An 18,950-nucleotide genomic window follows, 5' to 3' on the forward strand; every position below is an offset into this window, starting at 1 on the left:
ATTATTCTAAGCTTCCCTCTTGATGCTACTCCCTCCCAGGAAAGCACTGCCTCACAAACAAAGCAATAATTGCAATCACAATGCAGTAGCCACCTATTGCTCTCAGCAACAGCTTATGACTCCAAACCAGCCACCTCCAAAAGCAAATTACAAGTTGACTTGAGACTCAGACAATATCTTTGTGCTGTCTTTTAAACTGTGTATGAGGAGGAAAGAGAGTTGGTTTGTTTTATCATAACACATGTGACACATCATTACAGTCTCTGCTTAGGAAAGATGATGTCCTAATGACCTGATCCCACAGCTGCACACAACTCACAGTGTGAACAAGTGCTGCAGCACCTGCAGCCCAAAGGTAAGGCTCCACAAGGGAAACACTGTGTGTTGAACATGATTTAGAAGGAGCAGAGACATGATTACCCAGGCTTTATTTCAAAAGAACTGCTCAAACCAATCCAGGCCCTTTTCTAGGCTTGGGCAGATGACCAGAGTTTCCAGTAGCATTTTGAGCTCAGAATCCTGTAGTAGTGGGTACCACACATCAAAACAGGGAACTGAGGGGCACAGCTGGGTAAGGAAGGGCACTCAGCTCAGCTCCTCGCATTAAGCTGCTGCATTTGCAGATATATTTACAGATATAGATACGAGCATATCTAGAAAGTGAAGTTATTTAATAGCAGAGAACATATTTTAAACTATAAGAAGGGTGAATATCCCCCCAAAACAAAAACCTTTATAATGCAATTCTCTGCACACTACCAAACACACAAAAAGAACAAACACACCACACACAGACAAAATAACTAACTAAAATCAACCAACCCAAAATTGCAGATTCACAAAGCCTGTTTCCTCCCAATTGCTAGTACAGGTTGTGCTCCTACCACAAGCTGAAGTCTTGAAGAACCTGAGGCTTTAAAGCCAGCTATTGTTCAAAGATGATTTAAAGTCAGAAAATTGAGATTTGAGATTGCTTAAAATACCTCAGTTGATGTGTAAACATCAGAAAAAGAAGAAAATTCCAGTGGACTCCAGAGGAACCACTTCAGAAAAGTAGTTCTGTGCACAGCCACAGTCAGACCAACAACAAATACTCTCACCACAATAACACACGATGAGGATTGCCTTCTTACTAAATGCAGAAACTTATTAGTTTCTTTTTTAACTAATGGGCCCGGTAAAGACCAAATATTTATAAAAAGGGATTGGAAATGGTGATAGGAATCAGCCTCCAGAGGGTGCACAGGGATTCTTGCTGAAAGGAAGCAGAGTCTTACTGAGGAACAGCAATAAAACACTCCCCACACCTTCAACTTTGTACCCTGTGTTACTGAAGATGCTCAAGAGCCAACACAGAGAGTGCAGTTAGGGAGCTATTTTGATCAGATACAAGAAGAAATCCAACCCACACAATCCGAAGAAAGCAGCAAATGTGAGAGCCTTCTGCTGTACACATAAAGCATAAGAACTGTAGATCAAAAAGACTTCATCAAGTTCGAAAACAAAAGGAGAAAAATGTTTGTACAAGGGAGGAAATGCTCAGGTCAAATGGTTTAAGTCAAGTTAGTAAAAATCAAGACTGCTGCAGTGAAATATTCACATTTTTTCTAGGTGGTTTTCCCACACAACCTACAGCTGAAAAGACAACACAGATATTTTCAGAAGCCAGTACTGAGAAGATGCCAGAGTAGTAAAATATTGCATAAAGACACTGATAAGCCCAGAATTCCAAGTGTCCTAAGGTTTGAAGAACTCCCAGGGATCAGCATGTTTTTATTTTTACTGAGTGCAAGTATTTGCACTGCATATTTATTAAATGTCAGTGATAACATTCAACATCGAAAACTCCTTTCCAATGGGACAATCAACATGTCAAAACAATTCTCTACTTTTCTTACCAGATGCCAGCAGCTTAAAGTGCCTTAGATAAACTGCCACAAGGTTGGCAGGCCTTTCTGGGAGCTTATTTAGAAACTTCTATTTTAAAAACAGCCTGTTTCAAACTTTGGGGTGTACTGCTCTGGAAGAGGACAAAAAGACTGTGGGAAGAATAGTCAGGAGATATAAGCAATCCTTCATTATCCAAACCAGCTTAACTACGGCATGGGTTAACTGGGAGGAAGGGGTAGCAGAGTGAACGGGAAGATTCACCTGGGGTCAGAACACAGGGCAAAATAGCCCCAGAGGAACAACAGATATTTGAGATTAGCCTGAAGTAGCTTCTTTCATCCACAGGAGCCATCTCCTAATTCTGCAAAGGTTGAGTATGAAAGGCATAGCTCTTGCTGCTATAAATTACACTGGTCCCTCAAGTCTTTCAGGCAATAGATACACGTAACACATGAGTCAAACATGTTAAAGCAGCTAGGGCAGATATGCATTGTTCAGCACAACAAGCCACATCAGTTAAGCAATTCAGCATTGCCCAGGAAAAGCCGTCTTCAGCCTCCTTTCTTGCACCACAGATTTCAGTCAGCATTTCAAAAGACAGCCTTGAACCAGCATCCACCCAAATGTAGCAAGCTAAGGACAAGTTAAGACCAGCACCGGATTGACATTGCGTTTTTCTGTCTCACATGTTGAACAACCCGTCCACAACTCTGTCACTTCATAAATTTCATCCCCATCTCCTTCACTCCACTAATAAAAACCATCTCAGCTGTTTACTTGCTGTCATTCACCTTCATGCTGTCCTCCAAGCACGCCCTCTCTCCAGCAGGCAAAGCTGCCCCACCTTAACACTGCCCCCACCAAGCTCACACACCCTGTCTGCCCTGCTCATCTGCTCCTTTCACACCAGTTGCACTCTTAATTACCTGTTTGCATCTTGCAACCAGCCCTCATTTCAACTGCAAGAACCAGTCTATTAGCATCACCCTCCATCTTTATTGCTTATTCCACCAGATCAGTCTCTCCAGCAAAGCTCTGATGAGTCATTCCATATTTAAAGGTATATGTTCAATTATTCCACACCAAGATTAAAAACTGAATACAGAGAAGAGGAAGAATCAAACAAGCTGCTCTGTATATTTTCCTCCATGAAACCTAAAACAGTTCTTAGAGAAAAGGTGGTGAGAGGGAAGGACAGACTTTGAACACCAGTTTGGAAAACTGGCTAAACAGGATTTTGGTCATGTAGCTGAGAGTACAAAGAGATTGAAGAGACATGTTTTGCCAGTAGCAAAGCTGGATGAGAGCCAGCACAAGCTGCTGTGTTTTTTGCAGATGAATCTCAAGAGACTAAAATAACAGCCCTCTTCATGTTACCTTAAATATAGCTGAACTAAGATGTGGATCTTAGAGAAACAAGAAGATTCTTCATTAAACTTTTTCTACAGCTATGATGCACGAAACACTAAAATAAACATCTGTCTATTTGGATATTCTCATTTCCCTTGCTAAAAATAGCTCTCATCCTTGAGAAAGGCCACTGCATCTGTGCTGTATCTGTGCCTGGCATGGTAATGAAATACTGAGATAATTCAGTCACAGAATGCACCCATGCTGTCAAACAGAACCATGCCTAAAACACCATGGCACTCTGGGGGATTCTCTCTTTAAATCACCTCTGAGAAATAATAGAAAATTCAGCTGCCTCTTGCATATCAGATTTCCATCAGCTCCTAGCAAGTCTTTAAAAGAGGATTCTTTCCTTTAGTCATGCACAGAATTTCTCTGTTTTGCTTCTTTTGGCCCTACTGACCTATCACAGCTAAGATAAGACAAAATCATTTACAGAGCTTCAGAATTAAAACCATCCTTGCAGTTTAAGCTGGTCTGGAATGCCATGCTAAAGTATAACAAAAATCCAGAAAACAGCTTAGCTTGTAGTCCACACTTAAGGTAGATTTGAATCTATATTCAAGCAGAAAAAGACGAGTTATATTTATCAATATTCATTGCACAAAGAATGGTCCTCACAGTGTAGGGATCTGGTTTCAAATCAGTAGTATCAACAGGATGTTACTAAATTGCCCAGAGTTTACAATTTGGTGATTGCAGATAAATAAATTATCTACTTTCTGCAATATCAGTGTATCAAGAAGTGCTCATTTTTTCATCCATGCCGTCTTTAGACTGAGGAGGGTGAACAGATCATATCTGGTCCAGTCAAAATTGGAGACGTGAGACAGAGAGATTATACTTAATTTGTCTTAAAGCCTGTTGAAAGACTTTGAACAGGTTTAGCATTCTAGATTAATATTTTGCAAAAAAAACCCAAGGGGAAAAAAAACCCAACCCAAAACAAAAGCCACCAAAACAAACAAAAACCCCACACTAAAACTTTTTCAGGAATGATAGCTTTTGGTCATTACTAAAAAGAAAACTTTCAGGAATAACTTAGAAGAAAAGTTATTTTGGCTCACTTAGGCCCTACATTCTGATATTCTCCCTTGAGCTTAAAAACCCTTCATATTACTAAAATGAAACTATTCTAGAAAAAGTGAAAATAAGACTCCACAGATCTGTAAAGTACTCAGAGATGAAAAAAATTTTGTCTGAGGCACATTAATGTGCACTGCTTACATTGCCTTTGCTCAAACCAATTACTAAAGCCACACTGTTTATAACCATGGATGTTTTCCAGTCTAACTTGTATTTTAAAAAAAATCATCATCACTTATTAGACATTACTGCAATTCACAACATTATAGCTTTAGACTCTCTTTCAGGCCTTTGGTGTGAGTCATTCTTTGCTTGTAGCATTGAGCATATAACAATGATCAGTCTACTTTCAGCTAACAGGGCATGGGAAACAAAGGATAATCTTCAAAAAGGTTTCACTGAAGATTTTCTATTCCCAGTTCTGTTTCAACAGGCAAAAGGTACTGCAGTTGTTGCCTCAAAGCCTGATTTTATGCTAAGTCCTCTACAATTTATTCCAGAGAACAGAACACCCAAACCCAATTGTACAGTAGCAGGTGTGGTTCCTGAAAGATCTCCAGCAGCTGAACAATGAAAGAGGCTGCTGGGAGAAGTTACAGATTCTTCATCGTTGAAGATACTAAAGACACAAGTGACCATGGTCTTTGGCTGCCTGCTCAAGTGTCCCTGATGTCGGGGCTTGGGCTGGACAACATCTATAGGTGCCTTCCAGCCTCAGCTGTTGTGTGACTCCAACCACTTTGGACTCTGTTTTGCCCACTCGGCAGCTCCACCAAAGATCAGGACACCAATGCCACCCCAGTGGGTAACTGAGGGGCTGGGGTGTTTGGGAAAGGATGTGTTTTCTGGGATTGGGGGAAGTGAAGGAGACCAAGTCTCATTATGAGATCAAATCTCATTAACAGAACCTGTCTGCCACTAAAACATAAGCAAGATTAGACCATCACTGAAAAACAACATCCAACAATCCTAAAGTCTGTCTGAAGACTTAAAGGGTCTAATACAGCATGAGAAAACTCTGGAGTAGCAAGCCATGGCTTTGGTATACAAAGCTTTTACACAACATACCATGACATGTCAGCCTAGGGAAATATTTTCACTTGGACTTTGTGCCTCAGTTCCTACACCCATGAGGGTTTCACATTTATTTACAATACTCTCCATGGGCAGTTTTCTGCTCCTTCACTCTTCCAACCCTGGTGATAATGTCAGCCTTATCCATGCAATGGAGGAATTTAAAGCATGTCAATACTACTGGGAGGTGCACAGACTGCATTTCAGCACTATTTACAAGTATGATAACCCTTTATTGTGCTGGGTAACTTTTTAAACAGAGAATCCTATAGTAAGCCCCTGCCTTTGTTCATCTGTTAACTGATATTCTACATGGCTGATAATGGATACATGGTGACCTTGTACTGAAATTGTTGTATGGAAAAAAAAAGAAAAATGTGTAAGCCCCAGCGTGGCCACAAGATACAAATAACTTCTTTTTCCCTTATAGCTAAACAGAGGAAAAATACTGTACTTAGATACCATTCAGACATAGACATGAAAAAGAAATTGTCCCTTGGTTTTATTTCTTTGCAGGGAAAACATGCAGAAGATGACAGAGGCAGCCCAGGTCCATTCACTAGAAATGTTCAAAAATAATATTGCCAGCTGATTTCTCCTATTAGGAGGAAGGCAATTATTTGCTCTACTGAACACTAATGCCTGAGATTATTTAGTGACTGCAGACTAGCTTGGACAAAAGCATGGGGTTCATTTCCAGCTTGCCAGAGAATCTAATTTTGCACAATATGACCGGTCAAGTTACATATCACCTTATGTCTCTTGATGGCCTAGAAACTGCATTAAATATCAGATTGAGGAATCAGACACAAAGGCCACCATAAAAGTACTCAAGAGAGACATCACATAGTAGACAAAACCAGTTAAGAGTCCAGATCCACCTTTGGAATTTTCAAGTGTAAGAGCAAGTTTGCCCTGCTAAGCCTGAAGGAGAGGCAGGATGTGGCACTGAGCTCCAAGCACTGGAGACTGCCTTAGTGCACAATGCTGCTCCTTACTGCCCCTTAGGCTGCTGTCACTTTGTCTTCTTTCCTGAATAGAGGTCCAGACCAGGTGCTGCACATCCTGCTGCTTCTCTAGCTGTTCAAAGCCCTTTCCTCCACACCAGCTGCTTATATAGACTCCTGTTCTTGCCTCTCTCACTGAAAGAAATTAATTCTTTTCCACTCATGCCATGAGCCAGAGGTGACAAAAGGATCTCAGCTATCCTAGGCTTGGGGTTCTGCCATGAAATTCTAATCACAAATCTTCAAAAGAAGTAGTAGTTCAACAGCACAGAATTATTTTTTAAGATGTGTTTATGATATTAACTTTTTTTTCGTGTTTTTTTTTTTTTACACTATTGGGAAGCTGAAGTTACAAGAAATTATACTACCTTGTCCTCCTCATTGTTGTCACCTCACAGGTCACCACAAGTCTCTCAACAGAGAAAGGCCTACAGACACATCTTATAATTACTGCAAGACTTCAAGAGGGAAAATGGAAGGTATTCTTCAAGTTTATTGCATCCTTCCACTTAATAAAACAGCACAAATTCCTTTAAAATTAATTATACTCCTTCAGAATTAATAGAGGGACTGGCAACTTTAAACTTAGCTGGTGAGAGTAGCCTACAGCTAATTTCCTGCATAAAAATAAGTTTGTTTAGTGCTGTTTAGCAACAGGTAGAACATGAAATACAGAAACAGAACAACAATTGTCATGGTTTGTTCAGTGACAGTCTGTGGAGCATAGAAAACAGACCATTGTGACTCGGGGCTGTGATAAACTGTCTTAAAGATGAAACTTCCACATTATTTCTTTCTGAGGTTCATTTTAATTGGGGCTGGATCTTTGTGCAACAAAGTAAACATTAGCTAACTAAATGCTTTAATTCTCCTTAGGAAGGAATGCAAACATCTAACCTTCTGCCATGACAAAGATCTGTCCAAGCCACGCCACTTGAGCATTTTATGACCATTTTTGATTAATTATTTCTTAGATGGAAGTTTGCAACACCAGATTATTTGCATGCTTTCCAGCTATGGTATCTACAGCATCTAATTCAGGTAATGCATTAAGCATAAAAGGCAAGACCACGGCTCAAGCCATCTGAATGTCACAGCAGTCAGGTCACAGGCTTTTATCTTCAAAAGCACAACCTGTTTTAATAAGAGAGTGTTGAAATATGCAGAGTACTCCACAAATAAGCTACTTGAAGTTAGCCTTGTGTAAGATAAAACACCCCAGTCCAGCAACGTAAGTATTTCAGAGTTCGTGGACTTATGTTACTATTACATTATGTGTCAGGAAACTGCTAAATAAAGAAACACTTACTGAGGTAAACTACATTTTCACTTTAAATTAATCTGTGTGAAAGAGGTCATAGCTATCAAAATCAAAATAATGCAAAAATAGACATATCTTGCAAAATACTTCATAATTTGTTAGCACAGATTATTCATAAGTGTGATTTTAAGAAAAAGAAAATTCTGAATATTACTAATTAAAAAAAAATTCCTACTCTGTCAACCTTTTATCTACATTTCAAGCAGGTTTACAATGGTGCCTCACACTCCTCACAGGCTGCTATCAGTTCAACTCACAGAGCAAGTCATTACTGCCTGAAAGACAAGGTTGAACATACTTTCCAAACCCTAAGTTTTAATTAATGCCATGACTGCAACATTTCCCAAAGTCTTGATATAAGCACAAGCTCTCTCTCAGAGTTCTATACCTCCCCCACTCTCACTCACCTCTGTTTCAAGGACAAACTTTCGTTAGCAATGTGATCTTTAGCACTGGCTCTATTGACTGTAATGCTTGGTACTGCTCTATTTACTCAACACTACCTCATTGTTTGTAGTGCAAGCTTAACCAGTTGTAGGAGAATAGCCAATGCCTGCAAAATTAAAGCATTTTTTTTCTAGTAAGTTGTTTCTCAAGTTGTTTTTGTAGTAATATTCAGGGAAAGTAAAACGATGAGGCAACACCAAAAGAACGAAGAGACACTTATCACCCACAACCCAGTTTCCTGTATGATTTTCTCATACTCCTGCCTCTCCATTAAATTTACACTGTAAGAATATCATAAGCATGGACTTTCCTGAATAACAGTCTTGAGATCTATGAAGTATCTTTTCTTATATAGGAATCCAAGTGATTCTTGATCAAGCCCTTACAAATACCAGCAAAAGAAAGTCAAACTTTCTTAAATTGACTCTGCTTTGTTTTGTAAATGGGGGAGTGTTCCTTTCTTGTACAAACATGCTTTCACAAATACATAAAGGACAAGTGGAATTAGATCCCTCAATCAGTTTACCTTCAATCTTTCAAACTTTCAAGTCACAGATTAGGGAAGGATCAAGAATTGGTTATAACTCATATGGAAAAATAAGAGTAAGAAATTATTAGAGATATGATTTTAGCAGTTCACAGCTGAGTAAGATCAAAATTTACACTTGGCCTCTCAAGGGACTCAGACCTGCCCAGCACAGAACAAGGACAGTAATGGTTACACTGTTTGGATGTTGCTTCTTACAGAACATCCTGCATTTCAGGTAACTTTTGTTCCTTTAAGCATAACCACAAGAACAGCAGTTTTCTTCTGCACTTCATATTTACAAGATGCTATTTCACATGCATTACAACAAGCTGAAGTCCATCCTGTGTAAGTTCAATTCTTTTGTAAAAAATAACGCTGAGACACTCAATTTATCAATCAAGCAAACTACAAAACTCTCTCACAGTCATATTCCTGTGACAACTGTCTATTTCCAGCTATGTATCTCTCACGATCTCCCTCCAATCCAATGATATTTGATTCAAGAGGATTGGTGTTATCTATTATCTTGTGTCTTTCTTAAGTTGCAAAGTTAGCTTAAATCAACTTCCAGCTACAATAAAGTCTAGTCACACAGCAAAACTTCCACAGGGGTTTTTTCACTTTTATTTTTCAAGTTGCATTATTATAGTTCTACTTTCATCTTAGTGCAATTCACTGCAACAGACTTACTTATCAGGAGAGTAAACATTTTTACAGAAGCTACAGCAGAATTAATTTCATACACTGCCAATATCGACACAGCCCATTGTAATTTTGTAGTATATACTTACATTTCTCTAGAATAAAAGCCAGAGAATGGAAACCCCACTAATTAAGTTCTGATTTGACTTCAATAAGAATGGTAACACAATTCAGAGACTGTTCTAGAGCTCTAGCAACAGAATCTTTTATTTTAAGCTAACAGGTGTCCAAAATCATCACATGAGCCAGTTTTTGCAAAAAGGAATACAACTGTTTCTTAACCTTAAGTTTCTAACCAGTATTTTAGTGTTAACAGAATATCAGTTTCTCAATCTTTTTTGCCACATTCTGCCCACTGCAGCTCTACAAAGAAAAGCAGCAGGAGGAAAGAGAAACTAAAATATTTTGAAACTGAAGTTTGAGGGGAAATGGGAGAGTTGGTTTTAATTGCCTTCTCGCTCATCAAAAGGGGTGATCATTTGAATTTCCCTTCCCAATATCTTTTGCTTAATATTTATCCCATAATTCACGTCTACCTTCACAGCATATGGATTTAATGAATGAGGGACAAATAAGCAAAGCAGCTGTTTGTGCACAAAGCAAGAACAGAGGCTATTTTATAGAAGTACACTGGAGCAAGTTGTGAACAGTTTAAAGAACATCACAGATTTATCAGAGCAAAGCACTGAAACATGATTTGTAGAACAAACATGACTTCTGATTCAAGACTTTCTTAGAACACGTCAAGGTGTCTTTCAGAGCATCAATATTTCCCTCCTTCTATCAGAATAAGATTGTAGCTAACAGAAAACAGCATGATATCTCTGCAGGAAAGAAAAAAGCTTTTCCAGAGCAGATAGATTGCAAGGACACCAACATTAGGGAGAATTACTGCTTATGTTTCTAATTAAGAGACATAAAATTTCCACTTTTAACCACAGAAATTATAAAATGAGACAGAGCTAACATTATGTTGCTAAAAATTAATCTTTAATCACCATTTTTAGCTCTGGCCACAACATTGCTTTGCTAGGAGTATCACTTCTAGCATCTGTGCATCAGTCTGAAACCCAACTGCTCAGCAAAGTGCTGCAGCACATTGACAGATATTGACCTTTTTTGGCAGCACTCAGCTACTTGAGACTTCAGATATAACTTAAGAGTGTTGGTTTATGAAAAAGGGGGAGAAAAATCAAGTAAACCAACATACAGATTGAGAAAGTGTGCAACCCTTTCAAAATGCTACCAGAGGAACAGAGAAACAGCACAATTTGCAGACAATGCACAGTATCCACACAGTTTTCTAAGCTGCTTCCATGTTAACAGCAAGAACTGATAGAAGCAGTGCACACGTTATTGCTGTCAAAATAGTAGAATAAAAATCATAGAAACATTTAGGTTGGAAAAGATCTTCGAGATCATTGAGTCCTACCATCAACCTAACAGTGCCAAGTTGACCACTAGACCATGCTGCTAAATGCCACATCTACATGTTAAAATCCTTTATGCTTCATTTATTCCTCAGCCACTTTTGAAAATCCTGACAATAATTCATTAACACATTTCCAGTGATTTTTTCAGTAGCTACTTAGAGCAAGTTAGAGGAAAGTTCAAAGTCTCTGAGGATCATGCAATCCAGCAATCTTTGTACTGAAAGGCTTCTACCCGCTATTTTGCTTTCTTTCAATGACTTTAAAAAAAAGCCCTGCAAGAACAATTTCAAGAGAAATTCAAGTATTCAGACATAATATTATAGATGTGGAAACATCCAAATGTATTAGTGACACAGTTTTCAAACATAGCACAATGTGACTCCCTGTGACGACAGGCACCTCAAGCTATTCTGGAAGGTCATAGTGAAGTTTATTTGTCCATATATGCTAATCCCAGACTTGGAAATTAATTGTTATTGTTGCACTTCACCAGAAAAAGTAGCAACATCTGCTAATCATAAAAACGTCTACTAATGCTCATCCTCAAACCACTACGCCAAATTATTCTCTTCTCATTAATATTGACACTTCGAGTTTTAAGAGAAAATAGCCCAGTTTGCCAAGGGTAGCACATTTCTATGCCTATAAGGAAAAGAATATGCAGCTTTAGACAAATTCCTTTATCTAATTCTCTGCTTATTCTGAAGTGAAATGTACCTAAATACAGGAACAAAGTAAGGGAACCTTTCTATTTCCTACAGGGAATACTTGAGGAATTCAGATAAAAGTATTGCAGCCTTTGGAGAAGGTAAGGTCACTGCTTTTCCACATGACCTAACAGAACATAAATGCTGCCAATAATAAATGGATTAAAATGATCTACATATGTATATTTCTGTGTACATATATATTTAATATACATAACAGAGGAACTGTTTATGCTATCAAGTCTTTTCTGGGCTTTTTGAGGGAACAGATATGAGTGTTTCAATAATAATGTAATAGGCTACAGAGCTGAGTAGCACTGAGGATTTGTGAAGGGAAAAATAGTTGATCTCTGCCATCAACAACAGAATTGCAACTAAGATTCTGAAAAAAGAATTAGCCATAGCTAAAAAAGAATTAGCCATAGCTAAAAAAGAATCCACACCGCTACAGGAAGTATTAGCACATCCTTAATTCCCCACAGTAAATAATGATGATATTCCAATAATAAATATGCAACATAAACGTAGATGAGGATTGGTTAAATTATCAATGAAAATAGGGAGCTATCGGATGTTAATAAATGTGAAAACTCTACGTAGGGCAACCTGCACAGGACACTCAGCCCTTCTGTAAGAGCAGGAATCTATCACCTACCTGCCCTGACAACCTTGTGTCTATCAGGAAATCCTCATCACTCACTGCTGATGCCAAACCGAGGCCACAGTTTCACATAAATTGCTCAGTGCCCTGTCTTAAAGTGTTCCCTCCTTTCACCCACACCTTAGTGCTGCAGCTGCCCTCGGGAAAACATCCTAATCTGCCACATGTGCATCAGACAGAACAGCACCACTTCAAACCAGAACTGCCTTCCACTCAGAGCAGTGCCCTGCTCCAGTTCACTTTGCAAAGGCTTCTGTGGTGGCAGGATGCAGGTGAGGGAGGGCACCTGTCTAAGTGAAAGGTGCCACTGAAGTGTTCATACAACAGCAGCTTGAGCACACAGTGCAGGGGCAGAAATAGCTTAAGCTTAAGCTGGTATCACCATCAAACGTGTTGGATCATGAAAACACAACCAAAGGGTGTAGTTCACAGGACGTGAGCTTGGACAGCAAAGCAGTTTAAAGTTCCCACCCCACCTGCTCATTCCAGTGATCCTGTTTACAGCAGAGCTTCACAAAGAGTTTTACTGACACAACAAAAAGATGGCAAAGTCTGGCGTAGGGGCAGGAGAGGATCTGGCTTCACTGCTGAAGCCAAATCTTGTGAAACAACACCCTGAGTATTTGTTGTGGAAAGAACAGCCTGTCTAGTGACACTTGCCAAAGGTTTGCCAAACACCTGCTCCAAACCACCAGAACTCAGACCAGCAAATACTCCAAACTCTGTTAGAAGTTTTATTGACGTGATGCAGTCACCAAATAATCTGAAGTTGGAAGACCAACCATAAGACTAAAAAAAAAAAAAAAAATAGTCACCCTGCATTTTCAGATTTTTCCTGCAATTTGAAGACTGAAAGGTGTATTAAAAATACATTCAAAAAATAATTTATCCAAAATGAAGGTGTGACAGCTGGCAAAGGAGCCAAGGAAACTTTCAGCTAGCACGTTGTGAAGAAGCTGCAGAACAAGTTTCTCTTAAAAAAAAAGGGTTGTAACCGGTTTATCAGGTTAGAGGAATTCATGAGTTCTTCCACCTCTCCCCCCATCCCATTTGTTTCCAAATGCTCATTTAGCGAGCTTGTTTCGTGCTGAATTTGCTGAAAATAAATTGCACCTGCAGCTCAGCTGGATGATCAATACACATCCAAACATGCTTGAGGGAAGTGGCAATTTGCTATCAGCTGATAAAGTGGCAACCACTCAGTATTTTCAAGTTGATCATTCTTTCTCTATTTAAGAATATGAATCAAAATATTCACTGATGGATTTGATTCAATATATTCAATCAGCAAGACTAGGAGAGTCTTTTGAACAAATTTTTAATTTTTAAATGTTAATCCATAGATTAAGATTGAATGCTTTCAGTAGGTCCAAAAGCAAAGCAAGGTCTCACATGAGAATGTCTCCCTTTTTATGCATATTGTTCAAAGATGGTAATTACAGCTAAATACTGCAGACAGTTCTCCAAAATTATTAGCTCTTCTTAGACTTATCCTCTGTCAGGAAGACATGCAAATATTGCCTTGCAAAAGGAAAGTAACATGTCTTAAGGCAAGTCATGCTGATTCAGCCAGGTTTTCTGTATGGGAGGGATTAAGAAATCCACAACACTTTCAACTTCATATGGGATCTTTAACTTAGAACCCCTGTGGCAACAATCAGAGAAGCACATGAGGATGTCAGCTTTTTGATTACAGAGTAATGGGGCTTAGAGAAAGGCAAAGTTCATTTTGGTTTTGCTCTTTAAAAGCAAGGTTCCATTCCTGCAAGGTTTCAGAGAGCAATCTGAGAATAATTACTCTCCCTTAAAAGCTTGCAAAGTGGGAAACTATAAAGCTACAGCAGTTAACTAGAAAAATATAAATAACATGCTAAATAAGCCAGTCCTGTGATTTTAGGATCTGAACAATGAAACCTGGCAAGAATGCCCCAGTCATCCAGGAAAAAAACTATTCCCCTTGGTAAGGAGTGTAGCTGATGCATGTTTAGAGGCTTAGATCACAGGCTCACACACTTGAACAAGAGATCTCTTACTTACTTTGTCAAATAAAAATCCTCACAGTTTTCTACTCAATAGCATTCTGCCACATCTCAGCAGCTGTGAGTTCACCAGTACTGGTTTCAGAGGTAAGTTATTAATGCCATTTGGAACTAAATACATCAATCAAGGTGCTCCCAAAGGGCACACATTTTATGACTTCAGGTAACTATTTTGCTGACATTTGTACATACTCCACTCCCAAAAAGGACAGCTATCACAATATTGCACATCACCTATGAGAAAATACAGATGGATCCCATAACTGCAGTAGTACCTATGGAATCAAATGCTTGCTACCCTGGACAAGTACAGTGTTTAAAACCCTGCAGCAAACAGCTTGGTTATTTGAGGGCACTGTGCTTCAGAACCTTACCTTGTAAAATTACAACAACTAAAACTAATTGATAAGGAATCCTATTTCAGAGTATTTCTTAAGAAACTCAATTAGTAAGCTGTGCAAGATGTAACATTTTAAGAATATCAAGTAAAATTGAAATGATGCATCATTTGATGAAGAGCCTGGTTAAAGCAGAGTAAAGATTTGACCACTGATTACAGGCCTTTGGTAGACCTTATCATTGCTGGAAAGCAAACTAGACAGCAATAGGAAGAGACTTTCTGTGGTCAAGAGAATAATTCCAGACCCACAGAAGCTGATCTACTGTTTACCAGCTACAAATCACTGATTCAGAACCACAGAATGTTTGAAGTTGAAAGAAGCCTCTGAAGCATGGATAAAAGTTACAATAGATTTGTGCTCAATGCTTCTCACTTCCCTCTACGTGTAGTGACTGGGAACCCAAGGCAAAAAACCAGAAGCAGGCACCAAAACTTTCATTTACATGATTGAGATATGTGCTAAGGTGAGCAGTTTTCAGCTGCATCATCAATTTTCTACCACAATCCTGGCAGGGTGTGGAAAGCTAATTTCACATACTCTACATTATCTCAAATCAAGGTACAAGTCTACTTCCTTTTCCTCCTCCTTTTAAAATAACCACTTCAACTACCTGTTGCTTTTGCTAATCAAAACGCTTAACTGAGAAAGAAAAAAAAAAACTATGTGTTGTCAGCTGACTCATCCTTAAAATACATGATGCAATTAAAATATCCCATGGACTTGTCTTCAAAAATGCAGAAAAGGATCTACTATTAAAGAATATGGAGTTTTGCTTTTTGCCACCAAGTGGGAAGTTGAATTAATTCTCTCCTAATTCCCACAGGAGTCAGGACACAGAGGGGAAGGGAGAAGAGTTTAGGTAAGGTGTGTTCCAGAAAACTGATGATGGAACTGGCCACATCACAACTGGAATCCAACAATTAACAGCAAAATCATTATTTAGTTGCATAGATATGCAAACAAAAAGGAAAAAAATTGTTGTTTTTCAAGAGTCTCTACCCACCTACACACAAAGGTAGTATTTCCTTTTATTTGCTAAAGCAGACCCACCTACAGTGCAATTTACAGCAATAAGATACAATCTCTCATAAAGTATTGAGTATAATTAAAGTGTGTCTGTTATAAAGGTAAACAGAGTGTACTAGGCTAAGCTGTTCCAGATGTCTTTAGTGCAAGATCTGGGACAAGATCAAACCTGCAGCTGCACATTTTCTCAGGGGTTATTATGGAGCTTTAAAAAAAAAAAAAAAAAAAAAAAAAAAGAAAGAAAATCACCTCTTGGTCCAGCAAAACAAATGCAAGTAGAACAAATGCTACTACAGTCAATGCTGGCAGTTTTCAAGCCATACAGAAATTACGTGTTCAAAGACACTCCAAAATGTAGTGTTAACCATGCAGTATCAAAGAGGGTTAGGAGCAAGTCTGCCAAGTTATCTGTGTCACCAGAAGTTACAGCAACATGAACCTGTTCTACTGCCTAAGCAAGTTTCTTGCTGAAACACACCTACGAATGATTCAGACAAGGTGTGGAAAGCCAGGTTTATATGCTACACAAAAATGCACTATTGTACTTTTCCATTCAAGCACATTTTGTGCTTAGAAACGACAGTCAAAGAAAGCAAACTTTTGGGAACTGCATTATGTATACACTATTTGCACTAAATTTTTTGAAGTAACTTAAAGCCTCTTGAGCTGTAAGTATCATGCAAATCTTAGGTTTACTGTCTCAGTGTGAATCTAAATGAGCCAAAGAGCAAGACTACAGAAATCAGAAAAAAATCAAACCAAATAATTTTATAATCCACTCATTAGGCCCATCTGGAAAAGAGTGATACTCAACAAGCACGTCTGATGTTTCATGAAAGGTTTTGAAGATTTAAACTGATTTTAAGAATAACAAATGAGGAAAAGTTTTTTAATACAGATTAGAGCAGTGAACCTCTAGATTAGAACGTATCATGTGAAGTCTGAAAGTTTGATTAGCACTGCTTTATTAAGCAGTACTCTTACTGGCCTACGGTTTTAAGGCTTAAGAGAAACTTGGAATAAAAGTAGACCCATCAAAACAACCAGAAATCAGATCTTCCAAGGACTTACAGCATCAGCTCAAATACTCTGGTATCATACATAACTGTTTCAGAATTATGGAGCTCCCATTTCAAATGGTTCAGGTCTCTTTCGGGTTAGCATATAAGCAAGCATGCAAACTTGCTAATGATTCCAAAGTGAAAGACAAAACTGAAGTCTGTTTCGTTTTTCAAATCCATTGAATCTCTTTCACAAGCTTCACCCTGAAGACCCCCTGTTCCCAAAAGCAGCTCCTCACCTGTTGAAGAACCCGGTCCAGTGGTTCAGCTTTGCCCAGTCCCTCTGGTGTTAAGCCACTGACTTCACGACACTGGTCACTTAAGTCCAAGTTGTCTGCTTTCACCAGGGATTTGTGTAGTGTCCCTACCTAAAAACATTCAAGAAATTATGGACAAAAGTGAGGAACAATCGAATTAACTCTTTACAGCAATGTGTTGAGACTGCAGAAAAATCAGAAGGGTGCAGTATCACCTCCCGATAAATGCCAGGAGAAAACGCATTTGTCTATTTCACAAATCGAAACCTTTGGCCGCGGTTTCTCTCCCCCACCCACCCCGGAGAGCCACGCTCTCTGCTTCGGAGCATCCGAGCCCATTTTCATGGGAGGCCTTCTGCAGTCAGCACCGACTTTTGCGGGAGTTGTTAAGTGCAAAGGGAAGATCGCTTAATATTAAGGCAGTTTCATGAATCCACAAATTAAATTGATAGTCGTGTTTGTTTTATCAAAGCCCTTAATCACTAGGGGGTTATTTACGATAAGGCTTTTGGGGAGGAAAAATATTAGAGATGACTTTTGTTGGCCTAAAAATTAAAAGAAGTCAATATTCTTTTAAAGGTTATCCAAACATTGGTTAAACAAACAAAAAGCAGGCCCAAAGGGTCCAACGGTGACCGTGAGCCGGCTCCCAGGGAAGCGAGCACGCTCGGAGCCACCCAGGGCAGCTTTTTGTTTTAAAGCTTCAAAAGTCCATAGACATCCTCGAAGCCGCACATGATTTAAGGGCGGACGGGGGCAGTGGGGTGTGGAAGCGGCCAAACTTTCTTTAAAAGTTACTTCTTCCCTCCAGACGGAACAAAAAGGATCTTCCCGAGGCAGCGCCCCGGGCAGGGAGTGAGCCCCGGGCACGGGCCCCGCGCCCTCCCCTCCCTGGGTCATTTGTGAAATGAACAAACGGCTCCGGGCAGGCGGCGAGTGGCCGGGACTGCCCGCTCGCCCCGCGCCGGGGAACGCGCCCTCGCCCCGGATATCGAAGCCATACCTTCTTGCTGTGTAGATCCACAACTTGCCACACCAAGAGAATTAGTTCCCTCTCATCCGAACCCAGTTTAGCCCCATATGCACCAGCTGTTGCCCCAAACAACACCACCAAAGAGTCACTGTGCGAAGCCGTCATGACCACAGGGGGAAGCAACTACAATCAAAAGCAGAGGTCACAAAAAAGAGAGAGAGGAAAAAAAAATGCAAAAGAAAGACACAGTAACAAACAAGAAAAAAAATAAAACCAAAAAATCCCACAAGGCTCACCCCCTACCTTCAAGTAATCAAAGGGAAAAGGAGCGAACGAGAAGTCACAGTATAAAGAGAAGAGAAAGAGCTATTTAAGAAGTTGGGTGTTTGAGGAAAAAAAAAAAACATGGAGAAAGAAAGCTCCCATCTCTACCTGTTCCCGGTGATCTCCTTCCCGGGGCCGATTGGGAGGTGAAATTAGCAAGCTGTGGGTTTCTTTCCCTCTGACATCATGGCAGAAGCTCAGTCTGGGCTTGGGCTTTTTTTTTTTTTTTTCTCTCTCTCTTTTTTTTTCCCCTTCCCTCTTCCCCTTCCCCTCTCCTGAGTTACCTGCCCTTGGTGCAGCTCATGTGACTCTAGTCAATCTCCCAAAGGGACAAGGCCATTGGGCCTCTGGAAAAGGTGTAGGAGGGACGCAGGGAGAATCAACGCCTGGCTGATCTGGCCTGATTGGTTTTTGAAGGAGAGCAGAGGCAAACTCCCTTTCTCTCTTTAATTCTGCCTGCAGGAAGTGCCTCTACCTGCTTTCAGTTCAGCAGGAGCCCGCCCGGCGTGCGGGGCTCTGTGCGCCCGGACCCGCGCCCGTGTCGGGGCAAGCCGAGCAATGTACGAGCGCCGCCGCTAAAACACAATTTATCCCTTCCCATT

The 18,950-nt window shown here is 39.8% G+C and overlaps 1 protein-coding gene across 1 annotated transcript in view; it reads right to left on the reverse strand.

The window, feature by feature from the left end:
* Positions 1-18,556, reverse strand: part of ESRP2 (epithelial splicing regulatory protein 2) — a 42,317-nt gene extending 23,761 nt beyond the window's left edge. Inside the window, exons 1-3 of the mRNA XM_014880797.2 lie at positions 18,457-18,556; positions 18,055-18,207; positions 17,034-17,162 (exon numbers count right to left, since the gene is read on the reverse strand). Coding sequence (XP_014736283.2) covers positions 17,034-17,162; positions 18,055-18,189 — 264 coding nt within the window. The 5' untranslated portion in view covers positions 18,190-18,207; positions 18,457-18,556. The remainder of the gene's footprint in view (positions 1-17,033; positions 17,163-18,054; positions 18,208-18,456) is intronic.
* Positions 18,557-18,950: the final 394 nt, after the last annotated feature.

Source organism: Sturnus vulgaris, chromosome 12, assembly GCF_052056855.1.
Source record: "Sturnus vulgaris isolate bStuVul1 chromosome 12, bStuVul1.hap1, whole genome shotgun sequence".
NCBI lineage: Eukaryota > Metazoa > Chordata > Aves > Passeriformes > Sturnidae > Sturnus > Sturnus vulgaris.